The sequence below is a fragment of the Cynocephalus volans genome, chromosome 13, assembly GCF_027409185.1.
Source record: "Cynocephalus volans isolate mCynVol1 chromosome 13, mCynVol1.pri, whole genome shotgun sequence".
In the NCBI taxonomy this organism is placed as follows: Eukaryota; Metazoa; Chordata; class Mammalia; order Dermoptera; family Cynocephalidae; genus Cynocephalus; species Cynocephalus volans.
The window spans coordinates 3,922,744-3,938,299 of NC_084472.1; the positions used below are offsets into that span (position 1 = coordinate 3,922,744).

General features: G+C 38.6%; 1 protein-coding gene across 4 annotated transcripts in view; it reads left to right on the forward strand.

Annotated features, from left to right (window-relative positions):
- The window catches only part of PTPRM (protein tyrosine phosphatase receptor type M), a 784,215-nt gene that overhangs the window by 323,945 nt on the left and 444,714 nt on the right, over positions 1 to 15,556 (forward strand). For all 4 annotated transcript variants that reach the window (XM_063077465.1, XM_063077466.1, XM_063077467.1 and 1 more), the window contains exon 5: positions 9,467 to 9,582. In XM_063077465.1, the coding sequence (XP_062933535.1) occupies positions 9,467 to 9,582 (116 nt within the window). The remainder of the gene's footprint in view (positions 1 to 9,466; positions 9,583 to 15,556) is intronic.

The window sequence follows — 15,556 nt, forward strand, 5'->3', positions numbered from 1 at the left end:
ATAAGTCAGTAAATAACCAAAGATAAAGATTTATATACCAACTTTAACCAAAGGGGGGTGGGGGCAGGTAATTTTAGTGTTTCAGTGAGAAAGTGTAGAAGGTTTTATTAGAATTTTTGATGCTAATGGGAATGGGCAGTCTGTCTCCAGATAAATTAGCAAGAAATTCCCTCAGAAAAGGGTTATTGGAAGCTGTATTTTGGGGGAAGCTCTGAGTTAATCAAATAAGGTAAGTTAAGATTTTTTTCTGTATCTTTTTTAGCTCAAAAGTTTTCATTTTAGATTAATATTTATATCAACTCTGGTGGTGTGAATTGGTCCCCATATTTCTCTCCTGAAATTGCTCTTGAAGTTTCACCAAAAAAAGAAGCTAGGTTGATTACTATGGAGCGGCATGTGGGTTAAAAGTTGCAAAAGGTAGAAAAGAATTTAGATTAGAACAAGGAAACAAAAATAAAAACAAAGATTAATGGTTGGAGCAGACTGTAAGCCCAGTTTCTGAGTCCAGGGGGCAGCTGGTTGAGAAGATCTCTGGATGTTAAGTGTGAAGCATCTTTAGTAATTTTGCAGTGTCACAGTCATGGTTGTTTTCTGGAGCAGAGCATGGAAGATGCAGTGTTCTGGTGAACTTTCTGAGTGGCCCACACTGTTGTGACAAATTCTTTGAAGTTATATCACGTCATCCAGCTTCAGCCTGCAGGGCTTTGGGAAATGGAAGTTTTAGTTCTCAGAGATGCCAAGTCAGGAGGGTGGAGAAAAATTGGGAACATTAATTATTGACAAAATGCATAAGACAGCAGGATCTAGACCACAAAGAGGAGAAAAATAGCTCAAAGACAATGAATAGACCTAGAATCTGATAACCTACAATGGGGGGGGGGGGTTTCCATTGGAACATAAATTTCTCTCTACACTCACCTCATTTTTGAGCAGAGATAATGAAAGTAATATAACTTGTTACAAAATAAGTCTAATCTCATTCAAGTTGACTTTATTATTTATATAAGAGCAACAAGAACGGCAACTGACCACAGGCCTTTTTAAGTTTTCTCTGTCAGGACTTTTTATAAGGAATCTCCAATTGGACTTTTAAAAGCTTCCTGAATCGAGGAAGCAAAGCCAAGAACTCACAACCAGACTTCACTTGAAGTACCTATAGATTGGGTGACTCTCTCTCTCCTCAAGGTCCTCAAGTATCCTAAAGTTTCTGGGCCTGCCATGAAGTGACCTTTCTTACTCATCTGTAATGCTAGGAACCCTGTAAATCAGGTATGAGGCCTGTTATTCCAAGAGAACTTTATAACCAGTGGCTACATAAAGTCAACCTTAATTTCTTAAATCTGTTTGGTCATATCTGATTCTATGCACATCATTCTCAGAATATGACATTTCAGTCAAAATCTTGGTTATATAAGCAATGTTTCCAATTATGTCTTATTACAAGGAGGACAGAGTGTTATTGAATCTGTGTAAATTATTATATTGCCATAAAAATAAGAATACTCAATAATAGATTCTGAAATTTTGAAAGGATCAGGCAGAGAAAAAAGATAAACATTTCATTTTTGATTACAAAAGTATAATTATGCTAAATAGTTATGAGTTATAGTTAGCTTAAGAGAAAAAAGGATTCCTTGCATCCCCAAAATAGAACATTAAATAACCAGCAATGTTCCAAACAAAAAAGCCATAAAATTTATGGCCATTCTTCATCAGTTCATCCAGTCCCATGTAATTAATTCTTATTCTGCTTGATCTCAGATTAGCCATTTCAGGGACCCAGCAGCTTTTCACCTAGAGTTCTGGAAATCCTTACTCAGTCCAGTGATATGATCTCATAATACCAACAGAAGCCTGTACGCCAGAGCACCTGGAATAGTCCTTTCCATGCGTCTCAGAGACAGTCCTTATTCTGAAGATGAAACACCTTGGCTTGTTGCTGATTGCAAGAAGAGAGTTAGTTATGAAATCAATACAATTTGACAAGGAAATATATTTGTTTCTTTGATGTGCAACATTTTAAATGATAACTGGAATTATGATTAATAACATTATACCATGTTGTCTACTATCAGCCAAAGTAGCATGAGCACTTTTGGACAAAGAAGGTACCGACAGATTTCTAGGAATTTTGTATAATTCCTGAAATATTTATATTAATAGCAATTACCCATGTAAATATAACCTAAAGAAGGTAAAACTTTTCTTTTTTATTGCTTTTCATGCAATATAACGTATCAGATACCTGCTTATTATTTTTAACATCTCTCTTTTACAAAGTGGAAGAACAAACCCTTTGAGAAAAATTGCAGGGGCTCTGGAAAAATCCCAAAGTCAGTTTGAGATCAAGGTTTCATTTAGTACTTGATTTTAGGAAGGCAAAATATCAAAAATTGTCAAAAACATCAAAAGGTTTGAATATTTGATTAAGTAAGATCACAGGCCACTGTGAAACAATATTTAGTGATCCATTCAAACAAAGTGACAATAACAGATTTCAAAAGTAAGATGAATGAGAAACAAAGAAAATAAAAGAAAGCCTTAGCTCTTTTAATATTGAGAAGATTCAGTTCTCTTAAATCCTGAAGGAAAGACAATACAGGATACGACACAGAATCTTTGTTTTCTAGCTAAAAGGTACAGAGAATTCTTTTCCAATTTTTTAAGAACAGATTCCAATTTTTTTATTAAGAACAGACCAGTAGTCCAAGAGACTTTGTTGTTTTAATAGGGAGAAATTCATAGAGTAAATCTCACTCCTTTGCATTTGTGTATTTTTAATACTATAGCTTGTTTACAAAGGGCTTTGTAAATAAGTCCACTTGAATTTTAGCCAGCTGGACCACACAAGAGAACATCCCTTTTTCCCAAACCTTTTGTCACTTTCCTTATCCATTCAGCTTTTGACCTATACCCTCTTTCCTCTGTCCCCACACCCACCCTTTCTTTTTGAGCAAACAACCATTTTATTTTAGGACAAAATTACTCTCTTATTCCTTTTCTCCTTCATTCCTTGCATACCCTTTATTCAAAGTTGCTTCCCTTCATTTTTTATTGTTTCTTGTATGTTCATTTACATATATTGGTTATACTTTTTGACTATTAGGAACCTTTATTATATAGAGAAAACTAGGAAATAGAAAATGTGAACTGTTTTCATATACCAGCATTCTGTAGAAGATTAGCAAATTTTTTGAATATACCACATCACCTGACACAAACAAACAGACTTTCACCACATGAAAAGCTTTATAACAGGTAAAAAAAAAAATTTTCGGTGTGGCAAAAGAACATGTTTTTTAACAGACCCAAATATCTTTAGTCTGTTTGTAAGAATGAGACAGAACCCAAAGGCATATACACTTAAATTTATAAATGCTTCAATATTTTTTCTTACTTAGAAATGATGTATTAATCCATTTCTGTTGCTTATAACAGAATACCTGGAACTGGGTAATGTATAAGGAAAGTGAAATTTATTCCTTACAGTTTTAGAGGCTGGGAAGTCCATGGTCCATGGGGCACATCTGGTGAGGGCCTTCTGGGCAGTGACTCTCTGCAGCAACGCAGCTCATCACCTGGCGAGAACAGCAAGAGCAAGAGAGAGAGCTAAACTTCCCACTTGCTCTCCTTACAAAGCCATCAGAACCTTGCCCAGGACAACCCGTTACACCATCAACTCATTACTCCATGAATGGATCAATCCATTCACAAGGGCACAGTCCTCATGATCCAATCACCTCTCAAAGGCCCCACCTTGTAAATACCACCATTGGATTTCCCACCCACTTAGCACTATGCCAGTGGAGATCAGTTTCCAGCACATGAACTTGCTGGGAACACACACACAGCAGATGTAGACACTTAATAAATATCTGTTGCTTAACTTAGCTTAACTTTGACAAGTCACCAAAAATATTTTGGAAACTATTTTTAGGCAAATTTACTATTAATCATAATTATTGTTATGTTAAATAAAGTGTCAGAATAATGATTTAATGTGATTAGAAGAAGTCCATTAGTTCATAATCTTAAACATCTAGTAAATATAACATTAGCTTATTTGACTAGTAAACCCAAATACAGTAAAAATCTATGCTTGTCTCATACTCAGTGCTGATAGTTTAGAAGACACAGCTGATTTTTTATTAAACCAAAAATATTAAACTTGCCTTATTTACTGAAGATTTACCCAAATCATGTGAACTGGAAGAATATTTGGCTTAGATCCTATATTTCTGAGAATTTGGGGAACATTTAATTTATATAAGCATTTATTTTTTATAAGCCAATTAGATAAGAGCTTGTTATTATTAATTTGGTAATAACATCTAAAGGTAGGAAAATATCACATATCCACAACAGTTATACATTCTATGAGTCAGGCATAAACATACTAATACAAAATTCATTAGTTTGTATATATGGGTTGGTTCTTATCTTTGCCGCACTTTATGTTTGCATGTAAGTTGTGTTTCTGGCTGGTGAAACAAGTTGTTACCTGCTCAATATGAGGACTAAAGCTTTTTACCAATTTTGTGGAGGAGATTTTTAAGATTTTCTCTTGTCCTGACATCTTGTCATCTTCATCTTATGGAGGCTGTGGACTAAATTTTGTTTCCAGCTAGCCTTTTTTTTTCAGCCTTAGGTGGTTGCTTTTGGGGGTTCCTGAGTCCCTTGAGAGCCCCTGAGGATGGGGTGAGGGGGGCTTTAACTTCCAGTTACTATAGGGAATTGAGGGTCTGGAGTGGGAAGAGAAAGGTCATAGAGGACCCAGCTTGGGAGACATAAGTTTTCTGGAGGGAGCCATTGAAGTTATAAATTGTCCTTAGTAGTCATGCCAAGAAGAAAGGAAGTGGCCAGAGTTGGTACCACAGTGATGGGGCGTACGGTCAGCAGGGACTCGAAAGGGGGTGGTTCCATGGACTCAGGTCCCATGAGAGGAGTAGGACCAAGCAGGGAGAGCAGAAAGGCCTTGAACCAAAGCCAGGAGGAAGGGCTTCCAGCCCAAGAGATGCCTTCCCAATAGAGAAGCCTAGGATTCTAAGGCAGCTTTAGAGAGTATCCTCATTCAAAATGCAATTCAAACCGTACGCCTTTTTCTGGTTTAATCATGTATGCAAAGGGGTGCAGAAGATGCAGCCCTCACACCCAAGGATAGCCAAGGAGAGAAAACACAGGTCTCCTGATGACACAGGCAGAGCACTACAAAGGCAACAGGGAAGGAGACCACAGGGGCCTTGATGGGCTAAGAACCTGCATGTAGGCTTGGGGAGTCCCCGAGAGCTGCAGTGGGTGGTACAGTGCCACCACGAGTGGGGGCCCAGGCTACCCACACTTCTGCATGGCCGGCTACCAATTCTACCTCTCCCAATGGCTGCCTCACTCACCAGCTCGTATCAGGTTCTGTCAGTTTAAGTGTCAGAAGACACTTCTGTACCATTGGGGATTATGCCTCTCCATAGTTCCTGCAGGCTGGTTCCTTCTTTTTTTTTTTTTTTTAATTTTATTTTGTCGATATACATTGTAGCTGATTATTGCTCCCCATCACCAAAACCTCCCTCCCTTCTCCCTCCCCCCCTCCCCCCCAACAATGTCCTTTCTGTTTGCTTGTTGTATCAACTTCAAATAATTGTGGTTGTTATATCTTCTCCCCCCCCCCCCCCCGGTTTGTGTGTGTGTGTGTGTGTATGTGTGTGTGTGAATTTATATATTAATTTTTAGCTCCCTCCAATAAGTGAGAACATGTGGTATTTCTCTTTCTGTGCCTGACTTGTTTCACGTAATATAATTCTCTCAAGGTCCATCCATGTTGGTGCAAATGGCAGTATTTCATTCGTTTTTATAGCTGAGTAGTATTCCATTGTGTAGATGTACCACATTTTCCGTATCCACTCATCTGATGATGGGCATTTGGGCTGGTTCCAACTCTTGGCTATTGTAAAGAGTGCTGCGATGAACATTGGGGAACAGGTATACCTTCGACTTGATGATTTCCATTCCTCTGGGTATATTCCCAACAGTGGGATGGCTGGGTCGTATGGTAGATCTATTTGCAATTGTTTAAGGACAGGCTGGTTCCTTCTCACAGTCTGGAGTCAGTTGTCATTCTCAACTGCCCATACCCTTTCCCTGGGCCCCCATTTTCCCTACAGGACATTGAAGTGTCTGCTTTAATAAATGTCCTGCTCCTCATGCTCAACAGTCCCCTGTTGTAGCTGACATCCTCTGAACACTCCAAACTTGCCAGCTCTCATCTTGGTGAGACTCCAGCAGTGACCTCTGGCTCCAGGCATGAGCTGACCAAGGAGGGAGTTGTGGCTGTTGTCTTCCTTGATCTGGATGCTGCCCTCCCCTGGCACAGCGCCATGCCAGGGCTGCCTTTGGAGGGGCTGCTGGCCCCCGTGTGCCCTTGTGCAGACAGGTTGTTGACTAGAATGTCCCCAAGGCTCTTGATAGTGAAGAGCCTCCCTTGCAGAAGGCTGGAGGCTAGCCGGTGTAGACTTTTCCAGGTGCCCTGTTTCTGAGAACCTCAGAAACGTTATTTTCTGTTCTGTTTCTGTTTGCTTGCTTGGTTGGTTTACTGAGAAAGTTGGGGATATCACTTAGGGAGTTGCTGCTGTATGATTGTTGACTCTCTGGTGGCAGGAATGAGCAAAGAAAAAAGCTGCAGGAAAATGACTTCGAAAATAGAATTTTGCAAGTTTTTTTGGAAGTTCTGAGAAGAGATCAGTATGGTGGACAGCATTCCTTGTTGCTGGGAGGCGAGGCAGGAGGAGGAAGGAAAGAGGCTATTGGGCCGAGCAGGCATCTGCTGCTGATTTGCACAGAGCTGGTCCCACCTGAAGTGATGAGCGACTGGGGGTGCCTTGAAACGGGACCACCCTTGCCTCAGGAAGGTTGACAGGAAGTGGGCCCAGCAGTTCCTGGTGAGTCCATGTGACAGGGGAGGTGCACATGTTCGTGTGTGTGTGTGTGTGTGTGTGTGTCTGTCTGTCTGTCTGTCTGTCTGTCTGTCTGTCTTTGAGGATGGGGATCTGCTCCGCCCTGACCTGCTACCGCAGGACTTGAGAGCAGCAGCTACCGTTGCGGCTGTGCAAGCGCACAGCCCGCACGGCCCTTCCCGCCGCCTCCTCTGTCTTCCTTCTGCCGGCGGCACAGAGTGTGGGTTGCGTGTGACCATGTGGCTGGGGCAGTGTGCTCAGAATTCTTCTGTGAGTGAAAAACACTTGAAAAATTTTCCAATTGACAACATGTACTAAAATGGATGTCTGCGCTTTCAATTGATTAGAAGAGGAATACTCAATTGTGCTTAAATTTCTTTGACAATAAAAACAGTTTTTTGGCTTCCAATACATTAATTTAGTCAAACCTCAGGATTCTTAATGATCTCTGCTAATGTTGGAACCTCTGGCATGGGTAAACCTGAAGTAATAATTGTTATAAAGCGTTTCATGTGGTGAAAGTCTGTTTGTTTGTGTCAGGTGACGTGGAAGGGTGGGAGAGTTGAATTCTGCAGAAAGTGAAATGCCAAGTGAACAGTTTTTAAGGATAAGTGTGTAGTTTCATTAATTTTACATAATATGAGTTAAATTTAAAGATGATTTTGAGCATCTGCCTTGTATGAGACATGAATATCAAGTGCCATCGCATGAAGTGCTGTCGCTGTTGTGACATTAGAAGGTGACATTAGAAGGTGACACGAGAAGATGAGAGAATCTATGGAAGCTTCACGGAAGGAATAGCCTAAGAGAAGGGCCTTGAAAGAAGCTAAAATTCCAACAGGCAGACAGTGGAGCCCTGCAGGTGGGATGAAAGCGTAAGGAAAAGCCGGGATGCTGGGGGTCAGGGAGAGGCAGCCTGTGTGGCCCAGCGGACTGAGCCTGGGATCTGGAACTCGATAGACCCGAGTTTCCATTCTGCTTCTGACACTTGCTAGCCAAGTACCCACAAGTTCCCCATCTACCTCGCTGAACACTTGTGAGTATTCAGTGGAAGAGTTTCTGGCCCAGAAGTACATCATAAATGTAACTTTTTCTAAAAACAATGGGTCTTTCAGTTTTTCGGGAACAAAGAGAAGAAGAGACATTGGATTTAGGGACTTTTTACAGAGACCTTTAAAAACCACAGAATTACGTTATTCTTGAGCAGGGGGTAATTTGATTAGGTCAGTGAAAAAGAGAGTTCATACTGTTGTACAGTGATGTATTTATTTATGAAACAATGGTCTGTAGTTACGCTGCTTTGTTAGAAATAATTTAAAACATTTTGCATGCTAAGCATCATGAATACGTTGTCCGGATTATTAGTAGCTTCCAAGGTAATAATGAGGTTTTCCTGTGTGTTATTGATATTAAAATTGTTCTTTGTTCTTTGGTAGTAACCCACCTCCATTACTAAGTTTGTCCTGCTCAGGCTAACTTGAGTGCTAGTTTGTAATCTTTGGATGCCCGGTAGTGGGGCACCATTCTTTCAGTGTCTAGATGTGACCTAAAGACACATTGGCAGGCAATGGGGAAAAGCTGGCAAGGCATGACGGATTTATCCTAGTTATTATCCAGTCCCTCCCAGAAAGTTCCATCTTCCTGCTCTCCTCCTTTTCTCTCACTCACCCTTCCCTAACCCTCTCCCCGCTCCCCCCATTACTCTTTCACTCTGTCATTGCTGCATTTAGAGAATGTTTTCCTAAAAGTAGAAGTTGTCCCGACCTGTCATTCCAGTTCCTGGACACCTGTTTTCAGTGTGATGCAGACATTGGTCTGTTCTCTGATCAGATAGAATTATCCTTTATTTAAACAGCTGTTCCATATAGACAATGTACGTTACGAGACAATGCTGTTTAGCATTTGGAATCATTCCTGCTTCTTGAATTGGAAATGAGAATCAGCAAAAATTGCCATGCTATGGCAGCCCCAGCATTATTTCACAGTGTGTCCATAGGGAACTTATTTTTGGTAGCTGGAAAATATTAAACAAGTGATGTTGCATACCAATTAGTTGTATTAAAATATATATTATGCACAGCTCTGTACTTCAGTTAGAAAGTTTCCTTGACAACATCATTTAACTTCTTACTGTTCTTTTCATGTTGGTAGTATAAATATCTAATATGTTTTTGTTCAAAACATCAATTAGGCTTCAGTATAATCTTTATTAATACAGATTTGTTATTACAAGAAGACTGCTGAGCTATGATAATTTACACAGCAGGAACAATAAAATATCTTCCTTCTGTTTGGTTCTATCCCAGAATGCTTGGCTTTTTAATTCTTTTACAAAACACACTAAAACCTTCCATGATGTCTTTTAAAATTGTGGTGAAATCTTTAAAACTTTGATAAGCAAAAGCATTATTTTCTCCCAAGGTAAACAAAATAGAAAGGCCCCAAATTGCAGGTAGATGGAAAAGACACATGTTGATTACAGATCTCCTCTTTAACATCTTTTGTTATTTTTCTTCCTGTAGCCAGAACACCTCACTTCCTGCGGATTCAGAATGTGGAAGTGAACGCCGGCCAGTTTGCCACCTTCCAGTGCAGTGCCATCGGCAGGACCGTGGCGGGCGACAGGCTCTGGTTGCAGGTACAGCACCTCATTGAGTGAGAGTCCAGCAGGAAGAGTATGTTCCCCTGGAGGAGGGACCCAGAGAAACAGTGTTATGTCACCATATGTAAGGCTTTTCCTTCTTTATGAAAATGTGGCCAGAGGACTAAGCATTCTGGATAAGCTAATTATTTTTCTTCACACACCTTTCTTGAATTTTTATTTTTTTCCCCTTTGCTTTTGTTTAGCCATCTTGTTTAGAAGATCTGGTTGTCAAATTACCTTTAGAGCAGTATATTAAAGTACATAATATGTAGTGCCCTTTCCCTGCTATACTCTTGAGAAAACTCTAAAGAATCACACGCACAGAATTTATAGGCCTTTTTGTGATTTGAATTTCCTAGCAATGAGCTTAAACTTAGAAATTAATAACACGTCTTTTACTTTTAAGCATTTAAATTATACATTTTTATAGTATAATCATGATTTGTGTGATTTGTTTTGCAGTCTTTCAGATTCTTTCATATGTATTTTGTGTGGCATGTAGTTTCATGCGTATGTCCTTGGTTCCAGGAATTCTGACAGAATGAGTAGAATTAAATTGCCTGTGTCCTCTAAGCAGAAAGCCACCCACTTCTTTAGATGTAGGTTTTGTATTTTTTCCCCCATATTATTCTCCAACTTCATTCTTGTTTCTTCCTTTTAAGCTTTAATCTTTTGGCTGCTCATTGTTTATCTTGACTGGTGCTGATTTTCCCCCTTTCTTTCCTTGGTTTGTTTTGTGTGGGTTTTTATTTTTATATTTTTTTATTTTTTTTATTTATCATTATATAGTGTAATCAATTTTCGTGGCTCTTTACCAATTCCTCCCACCCCACCCCTCAGCAACCTCAGGTGTGTTCTCTTCTCTTTCAGAAAACATACATTTACTTATTTTTAGTTTGCTACTGAATGGACCTACCCTTCGTGTTTGAATGCTTCTGTATATGCTACCGCATTCCCCATTGGCTTCCACTCCCCACATGTGTGGGCTTTCTCTCTGTACATGTCTCCTCTCCACCTCCTGCCATGCCTCTCCCTCCACAGTGCAATGATGACTGTGATGTGTTACTTTTGTGTGGCACTGTAATTTTTAAATCCATTATTCCTTTTAATTATCACAACTTAAGTAAGTGGACTTTTTTTATTCCTCCATTTCTGCAGAAAATGGAAGACAGCCAAATGTACTGCCCCAAGATTAGTCAACAATTGTCAGAGGGAGAGTGCATTCTGGAGAGGAGGCTCCTTAAATCTAGGGGTGTCCTCTGCACAGGATGCCCCACACTTCTGCCCAGTGCCACTCTTTTTTCATATCCTCCTGTTCCTGTTAAGGCTTTCCTCACCAGGAAGGAGGAATGTGTGCAGACGACTGAAATGACATGTTCCAAATTCATCTTTACTTTTTCCTTGTCTCTAAAAGTTCTGTAACTGCTGCTTTAAGAGCTTGTTGCAGCATGTGGAACCTGTCTTCAGTATTCAACTCTTTTTTTCTTTTTATCTCAACTTTTTTCTTTTTGTCCCACTTCCAGTTTTAAATTTTTAATGTCAGGGATTCAGAATTATTTTCTCAGCTGGTGGTTGTTTGGTATTTAATTCAGTCAAGATTGGCTATTTGTGGCAATTAATGATGAGACAGACATATTTTATTGACATTTTCTACAAAGTATTAACTACCTTTTAAAAATGAAACTATTTTTTTCATCTTTGATTTATGTCTAGAAATCTTAATTATTCATGGAAAAATAGTTTGCTCCTGATATTTATGTTAATATTTCTTGAGAAGATACAATACAAAGTCTAAGCTCTTGTCTCGACAGAGTTATCTTAGATATTCCTAAGAATTTACAGGTATGTTGAGGACACAATTTGCTCTATGTGTTTTTGCAAATGTTCTGGACTTCGGATACTCCTGCTTGAGCTTGAGCACTTATTTGGAGTGGGAATCTTGAATTGCTTCCTATTACATTGGGAAGCTTTGTTTTAAAGAGAATTTGTCATGTTGTGTGGAGAAAGCTAGTTGTTTTGAAAAAAGGGTCTAAATATAGATTTCTGAACTCTGTCTCTACTACAGTATCACCTGGGAGTTTTGTTGTTTTTTTTTTAATGTCAAGTTTATTCCTAGATTTCAATTTAATTGGTCTGGGGTAGGGCATTACATTTGCTGTTTTATTAAGGGGTCCCCAGGTGATTTCAGGTTGTGCACGCAGAGTTGAAAATCATTAGTACAAAGCAAAAAACAACACGTTTCAAACTAGAATAAAAAAGGCAGACATGACGTATGAGTGGTAGCCTCAATAGGACTCTCATGTTGAATTTCCCATGTACTAGGTCTCTGGGTTTTTCGTTCTATTAGGTTGCTTGGTTTTTTTTTTTTTTTTTTTTAATCAATATACAATGTAGCTGATTTTCATGTCCCATTCTATTAGGTTTGAATTGCAGTGTTGATCATTGTTTTCACAATCAGTGCAAGTCTTTGCTTTTCCAGTGCCCCGCCTTTTCCTGCTCTTCTTGTCATCACGTCAGTGACTTCATGTTGCTCTGCAGCTTTTCACACCGCCCTGTCAAGAAGGGATGACAAAGATAGAGTTGTTATGACTTTGAACTTTTAAGTGAAATTTTGCTTGTCCTGGACTCGGGGTATTAACTTGGTTTGTGAATCTTTGTAATATTAGAATAATTTTACTATTAAATAATTTTATTTCCCCTGGTTGGGTAGGTATATTGTGGGTACATGTTTATTTTATTAATAGCTATGAAATAAGACCAGTGCCCTTCACTTGCAAGGACGGTTTCTGTTTAACCTGTATTGATACGAAGTGGCTTCCAGTGGTGGTGAGGATTCCCAGCAGATGGTGGTTTTCCAGAACTGCTCCTGCATTCTTGCTCAATAACCCAGCCCTCCACCTCAGGCCATTCTTTAGGATTTGTGGGAGAAGCAAGCCTGTACTCATGGACCAGATCTGTCTGATCCAGAGGTATAATACTCTTATGCTATAACAGTTTCAAAAATGCTTTTTTGCATGTAAACTCACTTGTGTCCTCAACATAATTCTGAGACCCAGGCAGAAAATTAAAGAGAAAAAATTATTTTTAGGTTTTTTTGTGATTTTAATCTCTCCAAGAGTAAGTCAAGATTTAGAAATTAATAATACAGCTTTTACTTGCGGGGGACATCGATGTTTTCAAGTACGGTCATTTACGATAATTTTTGTTAACTTGCATCACAGTCTTCTGAGTCCCACTGTAGGCATTTTGCAGTTTCATGGTGTTGTGTCTGTCTTAGAGATAATAGAGTTGGAGGTTCAGGAGTGTGCTGGGTCACAAAGATAAATGGCATCGTTGAGAGTAGTCCAGCCCTGTTTCTTTACTTTTACTTCTCCACTGGTTAATTACGCTATGCTGTGCTGTCTTCTTGTGTCTGGAAGGCAGGTGGGTAGGCAATAAACACTTAACACTTTGTTAGAAGAATTTGGACGTGACCAGCATTACAGGATTAACATCAAGGAGCCATCCTGCCCACAGAAAAAATGTCCATATGTATTACATGTACATATTGATCCACACCTATAAAAAATGGCCAAGGTTTTGATTATTTAAGATAGAGATTATTATAATCCCTGTCAGAGTATTTCACAAAAACACAGCATAAATAAATCTGATGATGACACTAATGAAGAAATGTTTATGATTAACAGATGTGTCCCATCTGCTTGTATTTTCTCTGTCTCATCTGTGGGCCACACAGGTTATTGCCAAAGTGGGATCATTTTTTCTAGAATACAGAACATCAAAATAAAACCCAGTACATGAGCATTCTTCATTATATCTGCAAAGTACTTAAAACACCTTCCAGACAATCAACAGTAGGAAGACAGCGTCTGTAGAACGGTTTTCTTGTAGTATAAAACCGATATGCAATAAAATCCTTGAGGACACTTGCTATACTTGTATGCTATCAGACATGGCAATCTATACTTATAAACATGGAGTGTAACTATGTGAGATACTAAAATTAAATGTGTTTACGAAAATCATTCAAGAACCCAAAATATGACCATATGTCTTGCTGCTTTCAATTTTTTGATCACTTGTTGCGGCTACATTTTGAAAATATCTCAGTGTATGCATGAGTGTGTGTATATAAAAAACATTGAGAAGAGAAAATTGAATTTTAGATTTTTTCTTTTTATACATTTTATATGCCTTTATACTTTTGTTTGCTGATGGTCAGTTTGAGTTGCATATTTTTCATGCAGTCATTGACCCTTTAAGCCATATTTGATTGTATTAAAGTTACTGTTGTTCTTCACTATTTCAAGTTTTATTTTCCTACATTTGCTTATTGCTCTCAGAGATTCATATTTATAATACCTATTTCAGCTTTTCAATAAATGAAAGTGATAACCAAAGCTAGCTGCTGGTGATGTCTGTGCATCTGCAGAGGACTTCACACGTTCTTTTCCAGGGTGCATGGCATGTGGGCCACACTCCCCCTGCCTCTTCTTCAACTGAATCTCATCCCATTTTGGTATTTTTATAACTTCTGCTTTTTAATTCATTTCTGATCTTGTGGAGACTCCTTCATTCCTCACCCTTCTTACTTGTAGCTAACACAACACACTCAGAATGGGTTGTAAACAAAAAGGTTGAGCCTCCAAGACAAATGGCAGGAGGCATGAGGCAGTGCAGATGTCCTTTCAACAGTGGTTGAGTGAGAACTTTGGTCTGGCCAGGGATTGATGTCTGCATGTTGTGTGAATAGTAGCTGGTAATGGCAACCTGGAAGATAGCCATTTTCTCTTGATAGGTCTTAGAGGTCCCCACCATTCTTAAATGGCTTACTTTTTAGAATTATATAATTATGTAACCTCCAAATTTGGAACAACCTTCCAAATTTTATTACTGAGAAAACAGGAGCTCAGCAAAGGGATGAAACTTTAGCACAGTCATATGTGTGATTTTTATATTTGTTATAAGTAACTCCATTTTATTAGTGAAAATCAGCTATACATGTATAATATATTTATGTATGTATATACTTATGTCTAAATATTTTAATTTAAAAATTAGTGAATTTTATCATTTTTTCTTTACCGACTGACCTTGCATTTCAAATAATATTAGTCTTTTAACTAGATATTCTCAGATTTACTCTGAAAATAACTGTTAGCTTTAGAACTTTAGAACTTTAGAATCTGTAAATAGCACAATGTATTTGTGAATTTATTCTTTTGCAAACAGAGCTTGATGTTTATCATAAGTAAGCCATCAGAATAGCCTTTTAAAATGATGTCATAGTGTACATGAATTCATAGAAACAGAAAAGGAAATTGGATGGTGTTACTGTGAAGTACTAAATTAGTACTTAGTACAACCCAGCACCTAGAATGGTACCTGTCACAGAGCAAAAGCTCAGCGAATACCTACTAATGCCTGGGCTTACTAACTACCAGAACAAAGTGTGTGTCTCCTCCAGGTGAGCCTCAAAAGCAGGTTTGTAGTTGGAACAGGAAAACAGGCATAAAGGAAAGCCTTTCTGTCCTTCCAGGATGCTTGCTTTAGTCTTATAGTTCCTGTCCAGAGGGATGGTCTTAGATGAGAGGAGCGATACATAGAATCTGGTAGTATCTCTTCTGCTGTTTTAGAATATATAGCAAATATCATGCAGAGTTGCAAAAACTGATTAATAAAAACAGACATATGTTAAAATAATTTTAGAAGTGAATATGGTCAATATATCATCTTTCCCAAAACTTCATTTCTTATACCCTTGCCCTAGGCTTTCTTATTCTGTTTTAAAACTTTTGTTTAAAATTCCCCCTTTTAAAAAAGTTTCTTGCCATAGCACCTCAGTTAAAAGTGATGGAATATACCTTTAATAAGGATACTTCATTTGGGTTCGCAACATAGCGACACCTGTGTCATACACAGTACTTGATGAGTGAAACCCACCCCCTCTTTTTGAAAGGAATGT